Here is a 22,111-nt window from a genome sequence, read left to right as displayed (position 1 = left end):
CACTAGACACCCACTTTTTGAAAGGAGAAAAAACACACCACAATATCGATGAGATTTCACAATATTTGAAGGTGATGGCACAAATGCCCTAGAACAATCCAGGTCCTGCAAATATCCATTGATCTGTCACAATTTTGGTGGTATGATAGTAGGAAGCTACTGGTGGATATCACATACACAGCCATAAATGAACTATTTTACAGAATGGATAGCCCTCAAAACACTAGCATACTCATCAAGCTGTCTTAGCTACAGCTTAGTAATGATTGCAGAAATGCTCCTAAATTAGTACACATCTCAACAATGGAGAACAACAAGTCGTTGAAACTTCTTAACAAACATAAACCAATCCATCTAGGCATACAAATGATCCGTTCCTCTTATTTGTTTCATCGAGTTCTTATCAAATCTTGTCGGCAAGCAAAGTGGCTTGGATAAATTAACTGAAGGATCAGAACCAGCACTGCTTTTTGAATCTCCATTTGAGAACGCCGCTGACTTTTTGAAAAACTGAAACTCATCCATGGACTGCCTTTGAATCCTATGAAATAAATGACTGGATGTGTTTTGCTTTGCCTTGGTTGACTCGGTCAGGTTCATGTAGTTTGGCCTGCTGTTACCACTCTCCTCTGTTTTATCTGAGGCCAAGCCAGTGTTTCCTGATATTGGTGTTGTAGAAGTACAAATTGATGAAGAAGCTGAGCTCTCATCAAAGCGGACTTCAGAACTTGGACTTGAAGATGAGCGAGTAACATGCCCGATTGGAGGTCTCGCTGAAATTCTAGTGGTTACATTGTTCTTTCTCACTTTCACTGAACTTTGTTCAAAGGATTTCGAATGTGTGCTTGCATCTACACAGGACTTGGGTGGTGGAGTCACTGAGGGATCAGTATGGGTTTGTTCCATCAATCTAGTCTCCCATGGCTTGGCTGCCATCCAACGTTCAAGCCAACTCCATCCCCAGCTATTCTTATCAAACTCCTCATTCTTGAAAGAATATACCGAGTTATTGGGTCGAGTGTTTGAGCTGGGGTTTGATCTCCATTGCTGAAAAAATAAAGAAGTTAGTGAAGATACTTAGCTTATATGAAAGAGAAAGGTAGCACAACATGTGATGGTGGCATACTTTTTGAGCAAGGGAGTAAGCAATAGCTCTTTCTCTCTTGAAGGCTCCTTCTTGCCTCATTTGCAGTTTTGACTTCACGTCTTCTAATGTCCCCTTTCTATCACACCACCCTTCCTGAAATTAAATCAAGATCCTTAGTGCATTGCAAAAGAGTTTAAATCAGCATAGCTAGTGCTTAGGACTACCAAAATGGTCATTAACATGTGTATATTTAGTGGTTTTCATCATACCTCAGCATGTTTCAAGAGGTCAGCCTTGCTACGTCGCTCATTCAGCATATTCTGCACTGCCTGCCCTTCTAAGGACATTCGCACACGACGAGCCCTAACATGAGCTTGAACACGAACAAGAGCTTGCATGCACTTAAGTGTCACTGCAGCCTGCTTCCTCACTTGTCGACCTCGAACTAGAGCTTGGAGTCTCACCACTCCTTTCAAGGCCCTCAGAGCCCTTCTTGCCTACACCAGTTACTTTATAGTTCAATTCAACAAAAAATGTAAATAGATTTGCCAACTATTCTATTCAAAGTTTTTACTTTGAAATTTAGAAAGTTGTCTCTTATATGACTACCTGTTTCCTTTGTTTGATTAGAGTTTCATTTGCTAACACAGGATTCGGTGATGTTGCAAATAGAGCCAGTGATCATCAACAGATCTTGCGCTTTCCATGTAATATTTCAACACAGCATTTGGGTGAAATTATCTGAGATGTGTAGTGTCTTCAATTTTTCCAATTACAAAGATTGAAGGAAGTTTTTCCATTTTTTTCTAGTTGAAAGAATGGGGAAAGTTCCTATTTTTCCAACAAACAGTAAATGCAAAATCCGAATCATAAAATTTCAAAACATTGAACTTTCTTTCCCTCGTGTTCCATTTTCTCAGCAATCAAAACCCAAATCATAAAATTTCAAAACATTGAACTTTCTTTCCCTCCTATTCCATTTTCTCAGCAATCAAACAGTTAAAAAAGATCCAAGAACAAAAAAGTAAAATAAAAAACCATTTACCAAGAATCCACGAAAAGCAGTTTGAATCCTGATAGCAGCCCATTCTTGCCTGACAACCCTGAAATCCTTAGGAGGAGCTCTAACCACAGTAGCCATTGCAGCAGTAAATGGATCAGCCAGTGGTGAAGAACCCGATGCCTCTGATGCTGCTCTGTGGTTCCCTTTGAAACCCTTCCATGAAGACCCCAAATCTCCTGATGAACTCCTCCATAGCTTCCATTTCTTGCTCTTTCCACTCACCTTCTCCTACAGAAACAACACATATCACTAGCATTACTATCACTACAGTAAAGAACATAATGGTCGGGTCTTTTTGGTTGATAGTGTTTTAGCTTACATATTGGTCTTGATCTTTATCAGACTTTTTTAGACCTATAATGGATTTCACCCATTTTCCTGATGCACCCATCACTAAAAACTTCTTGCTCAAGCAGAGCAAGCACGTAACCAGATATGGTGTTTAAACCTCTTAAAACTTGAAAGATGCAAACTTTTTTTTAAAAAAAAAGTGTTGCAACAATGTAGCTTGATGTAGTATTAGAAAGAGCCTAAAAAGGTAGAAATTTCTGAAGAAACCGAGCTTGAAAAATAGCTAGCTAAAGAAAGCAAGAGAGAGGGAGATGCAAAATGGGCAAGACTTGAGACATGGGTTCTGATGCTGGGTTAGTGGGTTGATGGGTTTTTTCCTTTCTTCTTTTTGTCTCTGCTTACATTGTCCAATGTGCCCGTTTGATATTTGAAATTCAAACAAGCAAGAGACAATCAACGACTCGTCCCGCTCGAATTCTAAGGAGGAGACTGTTTGGTCCTTTGGATAGTACTATAATATTACAGATGGAGGTACCTACTTTTGGTAAAAAAAAACATGGAAAGGCACCAACCCTTTGGTTACTACAAAGGCATGCCGACAATAAATCTTCTCTAGTCAGTGTAACGAAGATCTGGTGTTTTGTAAACAAACAATATTTAGTTTCAGTGGTGGGAGTGAAAAAGTTGAAAGCCAATGACTGCCTAGCTGATCAGTAATACAATGTCAGTAAATGGAAACCAATGGCATGTCCAGATTACCAATCCTTGCTTGCAAAGTGCCAAAGATGGATTTTGAATTTTTAATTTTGGATTTGTCCCAAAAGCCAACCAAATACATGTTTTTCAAATCTTGTTCAGTGGGAATTGGCATATTGGTTAACTTTTTGCAGAATTTTTTAATTCGGGCACATGTCTTTAACTCCTAAGCTCGGGAATGTGTTCAAAATTTAAACAGAGCATCCTATGCTGGTTCATTATAGCAATGCATCTCTTTTCTGTATGAGCTGTGAAGTATAAAGATAGTTCCAATATTATAATTTAGGGTTTTGCTAGCTATAATGTCTGATTAGACACACACACACACACACACATGATAAAGAACTTTCCCTGTTGCTCTTTTAAGCAATACATTCTTTGACGTGCCCTCTATAAAACACCAAAAATTTATTGTTGCAGTTAGCATCTGATGCATTCTTTGTATAAATTAAGAACATTAGAGGTGCTGCTAGCACCATCAATAACTTAAACGATCAATCAAAATGACCCTTCTCGTCTCATTTGTCAATTGAATTGTCTTGGACTGACTCATCTCAGCTCTCAAGAGTAATCAATGGGAACTTCACTAGTCTGAAATCCAACCAGCTAGAGAGGAACTAGACCTCCGAGCAGGGAAGTTTGTCTTGGTAAACTCCTCACCATGCGTGAGATGATTCCTCACTAGTTTCAAAGTTGACTTTTCTCTAGTTGCTTTAAGCTGCAGGTTAATTTGCAAGCATCTAGAGAATACAGCTCACTGCAATAAATGAGCTAATGAAGTCTTTTCCTTGTTAATTACAACCATGTTTCCTGCTAGTGTTCTTTGTCAGGCATTGGCACCGAGGTTACTCTTCACTCTTCAGGAAGTGCTGCAGTAAGATTTTTTTAATTTCCATTGTGGCTCTCTATGGTGTATAGTTGTATACTAGCACTTCTTGCCACCAGGAGTTTTTTTTGTTTTCTAGCGTAGTGAGAAAAAACAATTATGATAAAATAACAAAATACAAAAAATATATAAGGAAGTAGTACAATTTAGAAAGTCCCATATGATATTTACAATTCGCGAGTTGACTCTTTCAAATTGTAAAATTTAAAAGACACATAATTTAACAAGGAGAGATGAGAGAGGAAAAAAAAAGGAAAGAAAGAAAATAAAAACCTAGAAGCACATCAAAACTCTGATTATGATACCACTAGTACCATTGAAAAGATCTTAACAAGACAAATCTAACAACACCAAGGAAGGTCAACAACAATAACCAGAGTGGGCCATATGAGCCTCAACACCCTTGGATGACTCGTGTGGCCCACTTCGTTCACCGTTTATGACCTTATTTGGTATCGTTGGACTCGTCTTATCAAGATCTTCTAAACGATATTGGTGGTGTCATCATTAGAGCTTTGGTGTGCTTCCAGGATCATTTTCTTTTTTTTTTGCTTTTTTGCTTTTTCTCTCTCATCTCTCCTCCTTGTAATTTGTGGAGAGAGAGGAGAGAGAAAAAGTAAAAGAAAGCACACCGAAACTTCGATGATGACACCATTAATATTGTTGAAAAGATCTCGATGAGACGAGTTCAACGACATAAAACAATGTCATAAATGGTGAACGAAGTGGGTCACACAAGTCGTCCAAAGGTGTCGGGGCTCACTTCTTTTTAGATCACTCGTGTGGCCCACTTTTATCACTGTTGATGACCTTTCTTAGTGTTATTGAATTTGTCTCATCGAAATCTTTCCAACGGTACCTGTGGTGTCATTATCAGAGTTTAGGTGTGCCTCCGGTATCTTTTGCTTTCTTTCGTTCTTTTCTTCTCTCCCTCTCCTCCCTCCTTGTTAAATCATGTGTCTTCCAAATTTTATAATTTGAAAGAGTTGCATATGATATATGTAACTCTCTAAACTATTTTATTTCTCTAAATATTTTTTACATTGTGTTATTTTATCAATTTTTTAGCATGCTAAAGTCCAAAAATACTCTTGCCACTGACCAACAACTAGGATAAGGTAACAATCCATTATTTTAACCACTTCATCCGTGTTGGACCATATATAATAAACAAAGTATATTCTATCACCTACCTTTATCAAAAAGTTATCTACTCCCTTAGACATGGGTGACAAAAGAATTGAGTCTCCTTTAAATCCTGACCTGGATGAGAATGATATAAAGTTTGGATTGGTTTTATGTACCACAAATCATGTTGCTCGCCAATCAAACAATGAGTAATTTTTAGACAAATTTAAGGATTGTATCTCTGTCCATTTGTTTTTTAATACTTAGATTTTATTTTTTTTTACAATTGAAGTAATTTGTTTGTATTTTTACTAGGGATGTTTTTTGGATTTCTAAGAAATAAATTAGGAATTCCTATTTATTTGCGAATAAAATTTGAAATTACTATTTCATATTCTAGTAGTTTTTATTTCCTATTTTCTAGTCTAAAGATGTGTTGTATAATTTTTGATTCGCTGATGATCTTCTTGATTTGGTGGTCTTCCTTTACTATTTATCTTATAATCATCCCTCTTGAAATAATTTCTAGCCTAATCTCATTATTCCTCCCAAATATCATTCTTCCTAGAATTTGGCCTTTTGACTCATAATTACAAAACTTGATAGGCATAAATATCTCAAGTAGGCTCAATATGTAAAATCATTTATTGATGACAGAGGAAAAATGGGGCATCTGACTAGCAAAATATCAAAACTTGTGGTTGGTGATCATAATATAAAAAAAATAGTAGTCTAAAAAACCTCTTGTTATCTTACAATTACATGAAACTTGTCATTAGAAAACCTTACTTATTTCATCCCATTACTAAAGATGTCTAGGAGGTCATTCAAGATCTTTATTTGGACCTAGAGAATTATTCTCAAATCTTTGATTTGAAGACTAGACATTAAAAATTCAAGTAGAATGATCATAATGTTACTACTTATTACAATGGAACGTTATGACAAGAACTTGATCAGTGTAAGGATGATGTTTGAGAGAATTCAAACGACCACGGTTTCCATAAGAAAAGAAAGAAAACGACATGGTTTACATGTTTTTAACCAACCTTAACAGGAGTTTGGATTAGGTTTGAGGTTGTATTTTTTACAGGAAGCCATTGTCCTCTATTCGAGAAGGTTTTTTTTTCTAAAGTCAGATGTGAGGAGTTAAGGATAAAAATCATGTTGTGCAACATTGAACCTGGTTTCAACTTGGAACCCGAGAGCTTTACTCTTGTGTCAAGAGGTGTTGATTCTAACAATGATGAGCATAAGAAACAATGATGCGAACTTTTCAAAAAAATGGCATGCAAAGAAGATGTGCTGGAAACTCGATGATGAACTAGAAAATTGAAAGCCAAAATCCAAATGTGACGGTCATGCTTGCCAAGCCATTCCTAAAGAGACTCATGAGCTTTTTATTAACTCAAATCTAGTCCCTTTTACCAGCGAGAAATTAGATCACCTGTATAAATTTTTTCAACCTCAAAAGGTATCTTTAACTTCATCTTATTCCTTGGTGTAGAAGAGTAATTTTTTTGCTATTGCATTTTTAGGTGTTATTCCTAACTCTGCTCATAATTTGATAATTGATTTTGGTGCAACTAATCATATGACTGGTTGCTCTAAATTGTTCTCAATCATACAGTCTGTGTGCATGCAATGAAAAGGTTAAAATTGTAAATGGTCACTTTTGATTATTGTTGGGATAAGAACTATCAAACTCACATCATTGTTAACAATTTATGATGTACTTTTTGTTCCTAATTTGTCATTCATTAGTAAATTACCTCTGATCTACAATGTCAAGCTAATTTCTACTCTTTTTATTGTTAGTTTCGGGAATTGACCACACGAGAATGATTGAAAATGATAAAGAAATAAATGGTATAGAACCCTGACAAAAATTTTTCCATGATCTGATTTAAAATAATAAAAATAAAAGGATGTTAAGAACATAAGAGAGGGGTAAACTAGGAATATAAAAAAGAAAGAAAATTTCATCATTTCTATTCGATGGTGGCTAGCTTCTGCTAGAGAGAGAGGGGGGAGGATTTAAAAAATTTCTTCATTTTTCTCCTTTGAAATTGGTTGGGTTTTATTATAAATCAAAGGGAAAAGTTTGGCAAGTTTAAGAATCAAGTTGCTAACATCACTAAGACAAGAATTGAGAGGAGAATTTAGAGATTATAAAGAGAGAATCGACAGGCTAACATTTAAAACTCACTTCCATGCTTGGTAAGAAGTTTTAAACCCAATGATGTGAGTTTTATGGAATAAACTCTAGTTTTATGCATGAAATTGAATTTTTCTAGTTAGGGTTCTTGAAAAGAAATTTGGGGAAAATGTTATATTGTTATAAATTATTGCAATTTGAGTAAATTGTATTACAAGTAATGTCTTATAGTAGATAATTGAAGAAAATATCATGGGTTATTAAAGGAGATTAGTGTAGGCCATAATAGGGAAAATGAAGAGTTTGAGGAAATTGATTTGTTGCTTGAGAGGTGTTATGCGCATGTTTGATATGAATTAATGCTTTTGGTGGTGGAAATTATTGTATGAATGAATGAAATAAATTTTGTTGACCTATTATATTGATGGTTGTTATTGATATTGATTTTTAGTCTAAATTGATTGACTTTATTAATTAATTATGTTGCTAGTATTAAATTTGGTCATTGTGTTGCATCGATTAAATTCATTAATTTGTTATAATAATTATTATGTTGGTGAAAAATATCCAAATAAATTGTTAAATTGAATTAGTTGATTGAGTTGATTTATTATATCAATAAGAATTATCAGAATGAATTGTTAGGTGAAATTATTTGATATGTTGATTTGTTATGTCAACAAGTAATATTGAAAATAAATTATCGAATTGAATTGATCAATCGAATTAACTATCATTTGATTTATCATTAATGTATATGTTATATCGAAATTGTTTATTTTATTATTTAGTTAAATGGTTGTTTAGTCATATTAGAAATATGACATGAGAATAAAAGGTGGTCATTCTAATATTTAAATACACACACACTTAATTGTTGATAAACTGAGCATAATAGATCTTGTTAGTGTCAATTTAAAGTTGAAGATATAATATTAAGGAAAAGGTCTTTAAGGGGCTTCAACTTCAACTCGTGGATATGTAATATCCATAAAAAAAAATTAGCCCAACCTAATATATCCAACTAGCACAGGTCTAAAAAAAATGAATAGAATAGATTTTAAATTTGTAAAATATTAGAAATTATGTTGAATACAATTATGAATCCAAACTCGATCCAACTATAGGTATGAACACCTTAATTTATATATCATTTTGTGCCTTTAGTATCTAACACCAGTATATTTGTTTGTGCTTCGCTGTGGGTCAGATTATTCTTTTTCTAAGCTTAAAAAAAATATTAAGAGTATGGAGATTTTTTTGGTAATATCATTGAATCCAATCAAGCGGTTCGATCTTGAAACCTGCCAACCCGGTTCTTTGCCTAGCTCAAGTTTCAAATTAAACCATGTGGGAGCTAATCTAAAGTGAATCATTCAATTTAATAGGTCAAAAGACAACTTGGATGATCGATAAAAACATGACATAACTTCTAAAAAAAACATTAAGATCACAATTTTTTTTTAATATTGAGACGATGACAAATTGGATCGACCTTGGTCACTTTACAACCTGGGTCATGGATTTCAATGGGTTTAATAACCTTCTTTTTTTAAAAAAAATATTTTTATTTCATATTATGATAAAATTAGATGCTTACAAAATCGAGTACCAACCCTAAAAAGGATATTATTGAGATTATGATAACCTTATAGAAAAAAAAAAACCATAAATTCATTTCTCAACCAATCAAATATTGAAGAAGAGTGAAATAAAAAAAAATAGAAAAGTTAAAGGACCAAAAACTTAAAAAAATACATATCAGGCTTGATGGGTGAACCTGTTAAACCTGTGAATCGAGTAGCCTGAGTCAACACATCAAACTCACAAACCGGGTAATGGACTTTATTGAAATTAATAACTTGTTTTTTATCTCTCTAATCTATTGTTTATTTAAATAACAAAAATACGTGATCGTAAAATCGAGTATCAAACCAATACTGAGACTTTTTTAAAAGACTATGATAACCTAATAGAAAAAAAATTAGTCGATCGCAAAATCGAGTTCAATTAGAAAAAAAAAAAAAAAAAGGCAACCCGCTAAATCCCCGAACCGGGACAACCAAGGTTATCTCGCCAAACTTGCAAACTGGGTCATTCAGTCCATAAAGTTTAATAACCTAGTTTTTTTTCAAAATCATTTTTTATTTAAATAAAATTTTTTAAAAAATAGACCATACCGCGATGCTAAAATATTTTTATAATACCATGATAACTATATAAAAAACAAATTATCAACTTTAAATCTCTAACACAAATCATATAAGAATTAAATTAAAAAAAAATCAATAACCAAGAAAAAAAAGGGTCAAAATGTAAATAAAAAAAATAAAAAAAATGTGAGGGAAACAGTATTCCCGGGGGTGTCATTATTTTACGACTCCAACCTCCCTGTACAAGACATTAATAACCACTCGCCTGTGTCTCTGGGACAGGCAGGGTAACGCGTACATAGGCCCAAGAATTAACTTTCGGGTCCACATTCCCCGCCCTTGGAAAAAGAAGAAAAGGAAAAGGAAAACACAGAATGGTCGTGTCTTAGAATTTTCATGTGACGGGGATGGCCCTGAGTCAATAGTCAAGGCGCATCCTTCAAACAAAGTTCAAACAAAGAGCATGGGGAATGGGATATGATCATCCGAATTTCTGCGAAAGTCACCTGCTGCCTTTTTCTTCAGTTCGATTAGCACATTTGCATTTGTTATTTTTCTTCTTGTTGAGTAATGGAGACCGAAAAATACATCAGATTGTCAACAACCACCAGCCCACCTTCCCCCTCTCCATGTCAGACAGCAAGAGAAGATTAGAAGATATTCTTCTCTTGCCTCATCAAACCCTAGCCCTCGATTCCTCTCCATTGTATAGCACAAACTAAATAACACCACAACATAACACAACTTTGAGATTAAAAGAAAGAACTTTATTTGGCTTATTCTCTTATTATCTGTACAACTTGATGAAAAAAGAAATAAATAGATGATCAAAGAAGGATGGGTTAATTGTCACTTGAATGTGCCCTCACTAGAAAAACTGATGGTAAGGTCACGAGGAGTGCCTTACTTGTCTAAGCCTCAAGCCCTCTTGAACATATTTCAAGGCCTAGAGCTCATCCGATCAAATTAAACCTCCAAAATTCAGAAAACATGATGAACATGGACCGTGGCATTTCACCATTTGGTGAAATCTCACAACTCTTTAGCAAGCAGAAGCTAATTAACGGATACCCTCGGGCTAGGAAGTCCCATGTATGCGAGCCTTGGCGAGACTCGAATCGTTGGGCTAGGCCGCGGTGAAGGGATTGGAACACAACTCCCTGCACCAGGATTGGTCCTAGGCGACAAGTTGACTTGCTCAAGTGCCCGAGATTGTAATTCAGCTGGATAGTCCCTCACACATCCAATTCGGGGACCATATCCACTAGTCCACTTGCACGACAAACGCTTGCTCAGGTCAAATACTGGTGCTTGCAACTTGGCTGCATTGGCATCTGTACTGTCTTGTTGAGTATTGGCTGTCGTATTATCAATAGGCCCATCAACATCATTAGCTTTTGTGTCGGTAGATGTGATTGTGGTGAAGACTTCCTCAATCTCCTTATCATCAACAACTTTGAATGAATCATGGTCATCATCTATTGAACATTTCTGCAAAGAAATGGTGAGAGTTATTAATAAGCTACAAATGAACACATAAACATGGTTGTCGTCATAACAAGGCAATTACTAGTAGGTCTTTCGTGTTGAAGATTTTAATTACCTTAACATTTGTTAAGTCCACGTTATGCTCCTCGAGAAAACTAATGAACTCTTTGAAATTGTCCTTGTTAGGGAGATAATGACCACTATAGGGCCATATTGCCTGAAGAACTCCATCTTGGGCTACTAATCTTCCAGCTGCTGTTGTAGCTGCTCCAGCTAGGAAACTCGAGTGCTGGAAAACGCCTTTATTCTTCTGCCCTACATACAAGGATCTTGATGTGCTTAACACGAAAATCCACTTCGTATCCTCCGTCGTGTTAATAAGAATTCCGGCTTGGCGGTACACAAGCTTGCCACCCTCTACAATCACCTCAAATGCTTCCCTTTCTTTCTGCAAGGACCAAGAACTGTTTGAGAACTTGAATAAATGCATGAAAATTAGAAACATGTGTATGCAGAAAAGGGGTTTAGGGGACTGGGAATTTAGAATTGAATTGCACACTGGCAGAGTCATGAGACATTACTGGTCCAAGATATTGAATGCATTGGCGTTGAAGCTTGCTCCTTGGGCACTTCTCAAGGTTTACCTCTTTACCATCACCAATGTCCAACCTGCAATTCCATAACGACATTAAAACTGAAGGTTATAAAGGACTAAATGAAGGTAGGCAATGCTTGTACAACTGCATATCATACTAAGATTTTGGTTTTGCACGAGTCTTAATTATTTACCAGTAGAAGAAAGGTTGTGTGCTCATGCTGTCAGACCAAATATCATAATAGAAGTGTAAATTGTGTCCATAACGATGGCGTGGATCGATCTGCAGAGCATAAGGGAGCATATTTTATTAAGCAAGGTGATAAATTAGTGAGACCAAATGAATTCAATAAAAGCCACAGATAAAATGGTGGACTTACAGCTTCAAGCCAGTGTTGTAGGGCTAGCTTTTGAGCCTTCTCATCCTTGGATAAACCCTTCCCAAGCTGCAAACACAAAGAGAATACATGTTATTTTATGAAACTTTTAATGAATCGACTCATTCATTTGTATGAAAGAAACCAGCAATTATGTACCGTACCTTCGCAACCCTTGTCTTGGCCCTAGCCCACTTTGACATAGCAGTTTCATGTTTCTCAATGCTGAAGAATGATACGGAGCTCCTTTTCAAAGTAGCAAAATCCAAGGCCTTCCACCTACAACAATTGAAATACCAAATGAATATTATCACAAAGAACACAAAACAAATAGGTTTGAGAGTCAAGAAGTTAAGGATATTGAAAGACATACCAGAGTTCCTCAACAACAACTGCACAATCTGCAAGGTTCCTCCTAGTCCTATAACTCTTGTAGACCTTTTTGAACTTTGGTTGCAGCCGCGTCAAGCTCACTAATAGGTCTTGGAGAAAAGAAGATCACAGGTGGTTCAGGGAGTGATATTGTAGGCTTTGTTAGGTGGACTATTTCATTAGCTTTGAACTTTAGAGAATTCGAAGTTTTGGTTGAATTAGATGGTTTAGCCTTTGTTTCATTGGAGTCCCAGCTGTCAAAGCTTAATGATCTCTCCATACTCATTTTATCTGACCCATCAAACTTTCCAGTGGTTTCTGAACCATCTCTCTTGAAGCTGTTTGTTCTTGGACCCATTTCTCCATCTCTCCTTCCAAAGCTTAGGGACCTTACAACAGTATTTTCAACAGTATCCTTTGAGCCAAAAAACTTGTGTCCCAGAATTGCAGACCATGCAGATAAGAGTATTGAAAAAGAAAGGCCCATTAAAGAACTAACAAAATTGATGCGTGGTATCAGAATCTCCAAGCCTGTTCATCATGAAAGCAACCATAACCATATTAACAAGATAATCACATAAATAAAGTAAGAATCAGAAAATATGATCTTTAATCATGAAAACAATCAAAGTTTTTAGCAATCAAGTCCACTGCAAGAACCCATCAACATGCACATAAAACTGTAAGAGAAGAGAATAAATCAAGATGGCTCACCGACAGTGCCTGAAAAATAGGTCTCTCTCTCTCTCTCTCTCTCAGTGCTTTCTTTGATCTTTGTTTGTGAGGTTCCAAAGAAGGGATAGCTACGCAAGCTAGCTTGGAGTAAAATATGCATCTGGCAGCTTAACTACTAGCTCATATATATACGGCCAGCTAGCAGTATAGAAAATATAAAAGAAATATTCTAGTCAAAGTAAGGATTTCAAAAAAGTAAAGCAATTTCCTTTTGTGAAGCTGCCTCTGCCGCTGCCTACAAGCCCACGTATGGAAATTTGTGGGGGCGTCCTAGTGCTAGGGACTTTCAAGGAAGTTATGGAGAAAGGTTAGGGAAGGACCGAAGATTAACTAGGCATGTTTTATATGTCTAATTGAATTGAGTTTAACTATACATTTATTTAGTGGTTAACTTCTTATGGGTTGTGCAAGAGAAGATGATTTAAAACAAACTATGATGGGTGGATAAAACATTGTAGCAATAAATATCATATTTCTAGAATATAAATTGTAGATTAAAATAGAAAATAGTGAAATAATGACTTTGTTTTTTTAAAAAAAAATTGGATTTTATTATTATTATTATTATTATTATAGATAATTTATAAAATTGGATTTTTTATAATTTCAACTTCGTTCAGTTTTCATCTATCAGATTTGGTCTTCATTCTTTTAATTTTTATTTGTTTTATTTAAGATAATATTAAAAATGAATTTGTTTTTATGATTTCATCCTCCTTTATTTTTTTCTATCAAATTCAATCCTTCACTCTTTTGATTGCTTTGAAATTTTTTTAAGAATGATGTATTTTTTTCGATTACATCCTTCAACATTAAATTGATTAAGAATTGAGCTTATTGATTGAGTCCGAGTATAGGATTTCACGGGTTGCAAGTTTAGGAGATTAACTCAGGTTAGAAGATTTTCCTGGGTTCACTTGTTTTTTTAAAAAAACTCATGTTTTTTCAATTTCATCTTTCAATATTTATTTGATTGGAAATTGAGCGTCGTAGTTTCTTTTTTATTTTATTTCTATAGGGGTTTTTTACTAATTTTAAAAATGATTTGGGTTATCTCAGGTTTTTTTAATTTTCGTACTTTGTTAAATTTAGCTTTTTTTTTAAGAAACTTTGTTTTTGAATTAAATTAAATTAAATTAATTAATTAAATATAAGAATAATATGTTCACTTCATGATATTTTGCTTAGTTTACTTTCTGGATCGTTGCTTTGATGGCACGTGGGATCTTTTTCGATATTGTCGTGCATCCTTTCACAACGGTATTAGAACCATCTCGATGAGCTTTTTTTTTTTATATAGTAGGGTAGTGTTCACGGCGGAGAGAAGATGAGTCTTCAATGAACTTTTCTTCCTTCTCCTCCTGAGTATGATATTAATAAATTATTTTTTATAGTTAATTATTGCTAATTTTATTATTCACTTTATTTACTATCAATATTTTTTTAATCATATCATTAAATTAACCAATTTTATTATACTTATTCAAGTGAATGACCCACGTCTCATGTCTTTCTTGTTTTTTTGTAAAAACATTGGCATTATCCGAATTTTTTTTTATGTTAGAAAAATTTGACCCGGCCCGCAACGTAGCGCGAGCCACCAATTTAATATATATGTTACTAATGCAATCAAATTGTTGGATTGATTGAATCTTATCTCAACTTATTTTTATTTCTCTTATTTAATTTATAGTGTTGAATTTAAGAATATATAATTGTGAGATTTAGAATATAATTGGTCAAGCTATTAGAGGATTCAAAACCCAACAGCAAGATATATTTTCTTATGAATACCTAACTCAAACATAGGTATATAATATATTTGATCAACCAGGGAGTTGAATTTTATTTCGAGGAATTTTCTACAATGCTTTGGCAGATTCTCAAAAACTGAGACGATTAATATCTTTATCAAGTAGGTTTGTTTTTCTTCAGAAATTAATGATTCTAAATAATAAACGAGCCCTACAAATTAATAGTTAAATACATTATAACTAACAATATACACACTACGACCACTTGATATATAACTTTCATGTGCACACACATAATTTTGATTTTTTTTCTTTATTTTTGGAAAAAGAAAAATTAATTAAAAACCTTTTTTTTTATATACACACGGGAAAGCTAATTTGAAAACAACATTAAAGTTAATATTTTAGCATGAAAAGAAGAGCAAATTAAATGATAGAGGTTAGGGTGTCTTTTCACACGCTATACATATAGATAGATAGATAGATGTTGGTAATTAACAAGTAATTAACTATATTCTTTGGTGATCTCATTTTGATTTGGAAAAATCAACTAATTCTACTCTTCAAAGTTATAGTCGTTGTTGACTTGGCTTCCCATTGCATTCTTGTGGAAAATTTCTATAAAAAAATGTGGTGGCACGTAAGGTGTACTCAAGAAAACTGTGTCCATGCACTGCATACCTTTATTTTTTTTCCATGGCAAGAACGAAGAACCAACATGAAAATGGAAGGACAAGGTGTTCACATCCCATTAATGGAGATGTTCACATCCCTTTATCATATATGGGGACACCACTCACTTGCCCACTTGCCTTGATATATATATATATATATATATATATATATATAGGGATACGTACATCGAGATCATCATCATCATCATCTCCCTTCATTCATTATATATATATAGTTCAAAATCTCAAATACGTATAATAATAGGGATCTGTTAAATATACAAAAACAATTCATTAATTTTTTATGAATTTATTTTTTAAAATGAAACTACTTTTTAGCACACAACGTATTTAATACTTGATTGCTCTGTGATTTGGAATCTCGGAATAGTATAGGAAAAAGAAGGGATCGACCGAGCTATCAATGAAACTTTCTTCTATGAAATGAAGGAAATACTGCACTCTTACGTACGTATCGTGGCGTTTTCACCACCTTTAGTTCATAGACATCGGGCTGCTCTGAGTAATTAATCGTGTGGAAAATCAAACAAATCCTGTTTCGAAATTAACTATGGCTAAGCGAAGAAGATATATATGCTTCTTGTTGATCTCTTGAACATATATATATATATATATATATATATATATATATATATATCCGGTTAACGTTGGACTGCATATTCTGGGCATCCCATCAAGTTAAATTAATTTTATGATATCTGCATGTGATGAAATAAAATTGTATAATATTCAAGCATAAATTCAGTGGTTAATAATGGTAAAGGGCAGAAAGAATACCAATATTTTTCTCTCCTAACCCGATAAATACCCATGAGAGAGTAATTAGAAAGAATAGATAGCTTTGGTAAATATTGCTGTGTTCACCGACAGTTTTTTATTCTTCAGAAAGACTAAAAAAAAATAGTCTTTTTTTTTTTTGGTATTCAAATTGTTGGAAATAATTTTTATTATGCCAACGCTTTCTAGCTTTGTGGCCCTCGTATCCCCCTTTTCTAACCCAAAAGGCCTTGCCTCGACAACAAAAACTAAATCATATCTACCATGCCAACCCTATCTATATCACTCTCTCGTGTCTCTTCCCGAATCGGAATGTCACTACTATAAGCTTCTCTTCAACTCTTCAATATTTTTTCTCTTCCTTTGAGAATTCTACTGATGGATCTTCTGTTCCATCACCCAAAGATTGCTCCCTTTTTGGCTATGATGTGCTTAGGGCAAAATTAAAACACAAGAAAAGACTCAACCCTAGCTATGCAACTAAGATCGAGTAGTAAGTACTCTTCAATCCCGATCTGGATGAGTCTATCACCTTATCATCACTTTGTATTATAATTTATCTTGGAATATCTATATATTGGCCTGTACGTTAGGGGATCCAAATGAACAACAATACGATCTTGTTATTTGTGAATGTATTCAGTGACTGCATGGTATAATATGATCCACAAACTTAACAAATGGCCAGCATTTGTGCCTGACGATTATGTCAGCACCCGGCCATTTCTTCCTTCCCCTTCCGTCCGAGAGTGTAAAAAATCATAGTTTTTAAATTTCGGTATTAATTCAATGCAAGTTCAAGGTGAATTCATCTGTTATCTTGGATCAACATAATTTTTTTATTTTTAAAAAAAATAAATAATATATTTTTTTTAATAAAAAATCAAAGGGTTTTGATTTATTTTTTTCTAGAATGACCGAGTCACGATACAACATGAGTTTTTGACCAGGTCATACTAAATCAATTCTCTTTAATTTTTATTAAAACTCAGCCTATTTAAACCTCAAATCATTGTGATCAGTACATTATTAGATCTGGTTATATTTTAAAATAGTGCCAAAGATCTTGCTTTTTTTGAATTGGATCTTTTTCATCCAATCATTCCCTTTCGGTCCCTACCAAGGATCCAAATATGAGACACCAATGTTTTATCAAATTATCACTATCAAATAAGTGATAATCTCATTATTATAATCATCCCTTTTGAAATAATTTTTAGCCTAATTTCATTATTCCTCCCAAATATCATTCTTCCTGGAATTTGGCTATTTGACTCACAATTACAAAACTTGATGGGCATAAATATCTCAAGTAGGCTCAATATGTAAAATCATTTATTGATGACAGAGGAAAAATGGGGCATCTGATTAGCAAAATATCAAAACTTGTGGCTGGTGATCATAATATAAAAAAAATAGTAGTATAAAAAACCTCTTATTATTGGTTGGCTTACAATTACATGGAACTTGTCATTGGAAAACCTTACTTATTTCATCCCATTACTAAAGATGTCTAGGAGGTCATTCAAGATCTTTATTTGGACCTAGAGAATTATTCTCAAATCTTTGATTTGAAGACTAGACATTAAAGATTCAAGTAGAATCATCATAATGTTACTACTTATTACAATGGAACGTTATGACAAGAACTTGATCAGTGTAAGGATGATGTTTGAGAGAATTCAAACGACCATGGTTTCCATAAGAAAAGAAAGAAAACGACATGGTTTACATGTTTTTAACCAACCTTAACAGGAGTTTGGATTAGGTTTGAGGCTGTATTTTTTACAGGAAGCCATTGTCCTCTATTCGAGAAGGTTTTTTTTTTCTAAAGTCAGATGTGAGGAGTTAAGGATAAAAATCATGTTGTGCAACATTGAACATGGTTTCAACTTGGAACCCGAGAGCTCTACTTTTATGTCCAGAGGTGTTGATTTTAACAATGATGAGCATAAGAAACAATGGTGCGAACTTTTCAAAAAAGTGGCATGCAAAGAAGATGTGCTGGAAACTCGATGATGAACTAGAAAATTGAAAGCCAAAATCCAAATGTGACGGTCATGCTTGCCAAGCCATTCCTGAAGAGACTCATGAGCTTTTTATTAACTCAAATCTAGTCCCTTATACCAGCGAGAAATTAGATCACCTGTATAAATTTTTTCAACCTCAAAAAGTATATTTAACTTCATCTTATTCCTTGGTGTAGAAGAGTAACTTTTTTGCTATTGCATTTTTAGGTGTTATTCCTAACTCTGCTCATAATTTGATAATTGATTTTGGTGCAACTAATCATATAACTGGTTGCTCTAAATTGTTCCCAATCATACAGTCTGTGTGCATGCAATAAAAAGGTTAAAATTGTAAATGGTCACTTTTGATTATTGCTGGGATAAGAACTATCAAACTCACATCATTGTTAACAATTTATGATGTACTTTTTGTTCCTAATTTGTCATTCATTAGTAAATTACCTCTGATCTACAATGTCAAGCTAATTTCTACTCTTTTTATTGTTAGTTTCGGGAATTGACCACACGAGGATGATTGAAAATGATAAAGAAATAGATGGTATAGAACCGAGACTAAAATTTTTCCATGATCTGATTTAAAATAATAAAAATAAAAGGATGTTAAGAACATAAGAGAGGGGTAAACTAGGAATATAAAAAAGAAAGAAAATTTCATCATTTCTCTTCAATGGTTGCTAGCTTCTGCTAGAGAGAGAGGGGGGAGGATTTAAAAAATTTCTTCATTTTTCTTCTTTGAAATTGGTTGGGTTTCATTATAAATCAAAGTGAAAAGTTTGGCAAGTTTAAGAATCAAGTTGCTAACATCACTAAGACAAGAATTGAGAGGAGAATTTAGAGATTATAAAGAGAGAATCGACAGGCTAACATATAAAACTCACTTCCATGCTTGGTAAGAAGTTTTAAACCCAATGATGTGAGTTTTATGGAATAAACTCTAGTTTTATGCATGAAATTGAATTTTTCTGGTTAGGGTTCTTAAAAAAAAAATTGGGGAAAATGTTATATTGTTATAAATTATTGCAATTTGAGTAAATTGTGTTACAAGTAATGTCTTATAGTAGATAATTGAAGAAAATATCATGTGTTATTAAAGGAGATTAGTGTAGGCCATAATAGGGAAAATGAAGAGTTTGAGGAAATTGATTTGTTGCTTGAGAGGTGTTATGCGCATGTTTGATATGAATTAATGCTTTTGGTGGTGGAAATTATTGTATGAATGAATGAAATAAATTTTGTTGACCTATTATATTGATGGTTGTTATGGATATTGATTTTTAGTCTAAATCGATTGACTTTATTAATTAATTATGTTGCTAGTATTAAATTTGGTCATTGTGTTACATCGATTAAATTCATTAATTTGTTATAATAATTATTATGTTGGTGAAAAATATCAAAATAAATTGTTAAATTGAATTAGTTGATTGAGTTGATTTATGAATGAATTGTTAGGTGAAATTATTTGATATGTTGATTTGTTATATCAACAAGTAATATTGAAAATAAATTGTCGAATTGAATTGATCAATCGAATTAACTATCATTTGATTTATCATTAATGTATATGTTATATCGAAATTGTTTATTTTATTATTTAGTTAAATGGTTGTTTACTCATATTAGGAATGTGACATGAGAATAAAAGGTGATCGTTCTAATATTTAAATACACACACTTAATTGTTGATAAACTGAGCATATTAGATCTTGTTAGTGTCAATTTAAAGTTGAAGATATAATATTAAGGAAAAGGTCTTTAAGGGGCTTCAACTTCAACTCGTGGATATGTAATATCCATAAAAAAATTAGCCCAACCTAATATATCCAACTAGCACGGGTCTAAAAAAATTGAATAGAATAGATTTTAAATTTGTAAAATATTAGAAATTATGTTGAATACAATTATGAATCCAAACTCGATCCAACTATAGGTATGAGCACCTTAATTTATATATCATTTTGTGCCTTTAGTATCTAACACCAGTATATTTGTTTGTGCTTCGTTGTGGGTCAGATTATTATTTTTCTAAGCTTAAAAAAAATATTAAGAGTATGGAGATTTTTTTGGTAATATCATTGAATCCAATCAAGCGGTTCGATCTTGAAACCTGCCAACCCGGTTCTTTGCCTAGCTCGAGTTTCAAATTAAACCATGTGGGAGCTAATCTAAAGTGAATCATTCAATTTAATAGATCAAAAGACAACTTGGATGATCGATAAAAACATGACATAACTTCTAAAAAAAACTTTAAGATTACGATTTTTTTTTAATATTGAGACGATGACAAATTGGATCGACCTTGGTCACTTTAAAACCTGGGTCATGGATTTCAATGGGTTTAATAACCTTTTTTTAAAAAAAATATTTTTATTTCATATTATGATAAAATTAGATGCTTTCAAAATCGAGCACCAACCCTAAAAAGGATGTTATTGAGATTATGATAACCTTATAGAAAAAAAAAACCATAAATTCATTTCTCAACCAATCAAATATTGAAGAAGAGTGAAATAAAAAAAAATAGAAAAGTTAAAGGACCAAAAACTTAAAAAAATACATATCAGGCTTGATGGGTGAACCTGTTAAACCTGTGAATCGAGTAGCCTGAGTCAACACATCAAACTCACAAACCGGGTAATGGATTTTATTGAAATTAATAACTTGTTTTTTTCTCTCTCTAATCTATTGTTTATTTAAATAACAAAAATACGTGATCGTAAAATCGAGTATCAAACCAATACTGAGACTTTTTTTAAAGACTATGATAACCTAATAGAAAAAAAATTAGTCGATCGCAAAATCGAGTTCAATTAGAAAAATAAAATAAAAAAGGCAGCCCGCTAAATCCCCGAACCGGGACAACCAAGGTTACCTCGCCAAACTCGCAAACTGGGTCATTCACTCCATAAAATTTAATAACCTAGTTTTTTTTCAAAATCATTTTTTATTTAAATAAATTTTTTAAAAAAATATACCATACCGCGATGCTAAAATATTTTTATAATACCATGATAACTACATAAAAAATAAATTATCAACTTTAAATCTCTAATACAAATCATATAAGAACTAAATTAAAAAAAATCAATAAACAAAAAAAAAAGGTCAAAATGTAAATAAAAAAAATTAAAAAAAAAAGGTGAGGGAAACAGTATTCCCGGGGGTGTCATTATTTTACGACTCCAACCTCCCTGTACAAGACATTAATAACCACTCGCCTGTGTCTCTGGGACAAGCAGGGTAACGCGTACATAGGCCCAAGAATTAACTTTCGGGTCCACATTCCCCGCCCTTGGAAAAAGAAGAAAAGGAAAACACAGAAAGGTCGGGTCTTAGAATTTTCATGTGACGGGGATGGCCCTGAGTCAATAGTCAAGGCGCATCCTTCAAAGTTCAAACAAAGAGCATGGGGAATGGGATATGATCATCCGAATTTCTGCGAAAGTCACCTGCTGCCTTTTTCTTCAGTTCGATTAGCACATTTGAATTTGTTATTTTTCTTCTTGTTGAGTAATGGAGACCAAAAAATACATCAGATTGTCAACAACCACCAACCCACCTTCCCCCTCTCCATGTCAGACAGCAAGAGAAGATTAGAAGATATTCTTCTCTTGCCTCATCAAACCCTAGCCCTCGATTCCTCTCCATTGTATAGCACAAACTAAATGACACCACAACATAACACAACTTTGAGATTAAAAGAAAGAACTTTATTTGGCTTATTCTCTTATTATCTGTACAACTTGATGAAAAAGAAATAAATAGA

At 33.5% G+C, this 22,111-nt stretch overlaps 2 protein-coding genes across 2 annotated transcripts; both read right to left on the bottom strand.

The window, feature by feature from the left end:
* Positions 1-31: 31 nt before the first annotated feature.
* Positions 32-3,079, bottom strand: LOC7470690 (protein IQ-DOMAIN 6). Its single transcript, XM_006381948.3, has 5 exons — positions 2,470-3,079; positions 2,133-2,378; positions 1,357-1,584; positions 1,127-1,240; positions 32-1,047 (listed from the first exon to the last, which is right to left on the bottom strand). The coding sequence occupies exons 1-5, from the start codon at positions 2,539-2,541 to the stop codon at positions 355-357; spliced, it is 1,353 nt and encodes a 450-aa protein (XP_006382010.1). The 5' UTR covers positions 2,542-3,079; the 3' UTR covers positions 32-354.
* A 7,188-nt stretch (positions 3,080-10,267) lies between these two features.
* On the bottom strand, positions 10,268-13,227 carry LOC18100648 (IQ domain-containing protein IQM1). Its single transcript, XM_006381947.3, is given in 9 exon segments — positions 10,268-11,013; positions 11,126-11,458; positions 11,592-11,679; positions 11,800-11,888; positions 11,986-12,051; positions 12,147-12,261; positions 12,356-12,423; positions 12,425-12,885; positions 13,069-13,227. Coding segments are annotated over 9 exon segments (1,776 nt in total). The 5' UTR covers positions 13,190-13,227; the 3' UTR covers positions 10,268-10,578.
* Positions 13,228-22,111: the final 8,884 nt, after the last annotated feature.

The sequence above is a fragment of the Populus trichocarpa genome, chromosome 6 (assembly GCF_000002775.5).
Source record: "Populus trichocarpa isolate Nisqually-1 chromosome 6, P.trichocarpa_v4.1, whole genome shotgun sequence".
Taxonomy (NCBI): domain Eukaryota; kingdom Viridiplantae; phylum Streptophyta; class Magnoliopsida; order Malpighiales; family Salicaceae; genus Populus; species Populus trichocarpa.
This window is presented reverse-complemented; position numbering and strand designations above follow the sequence as displayed.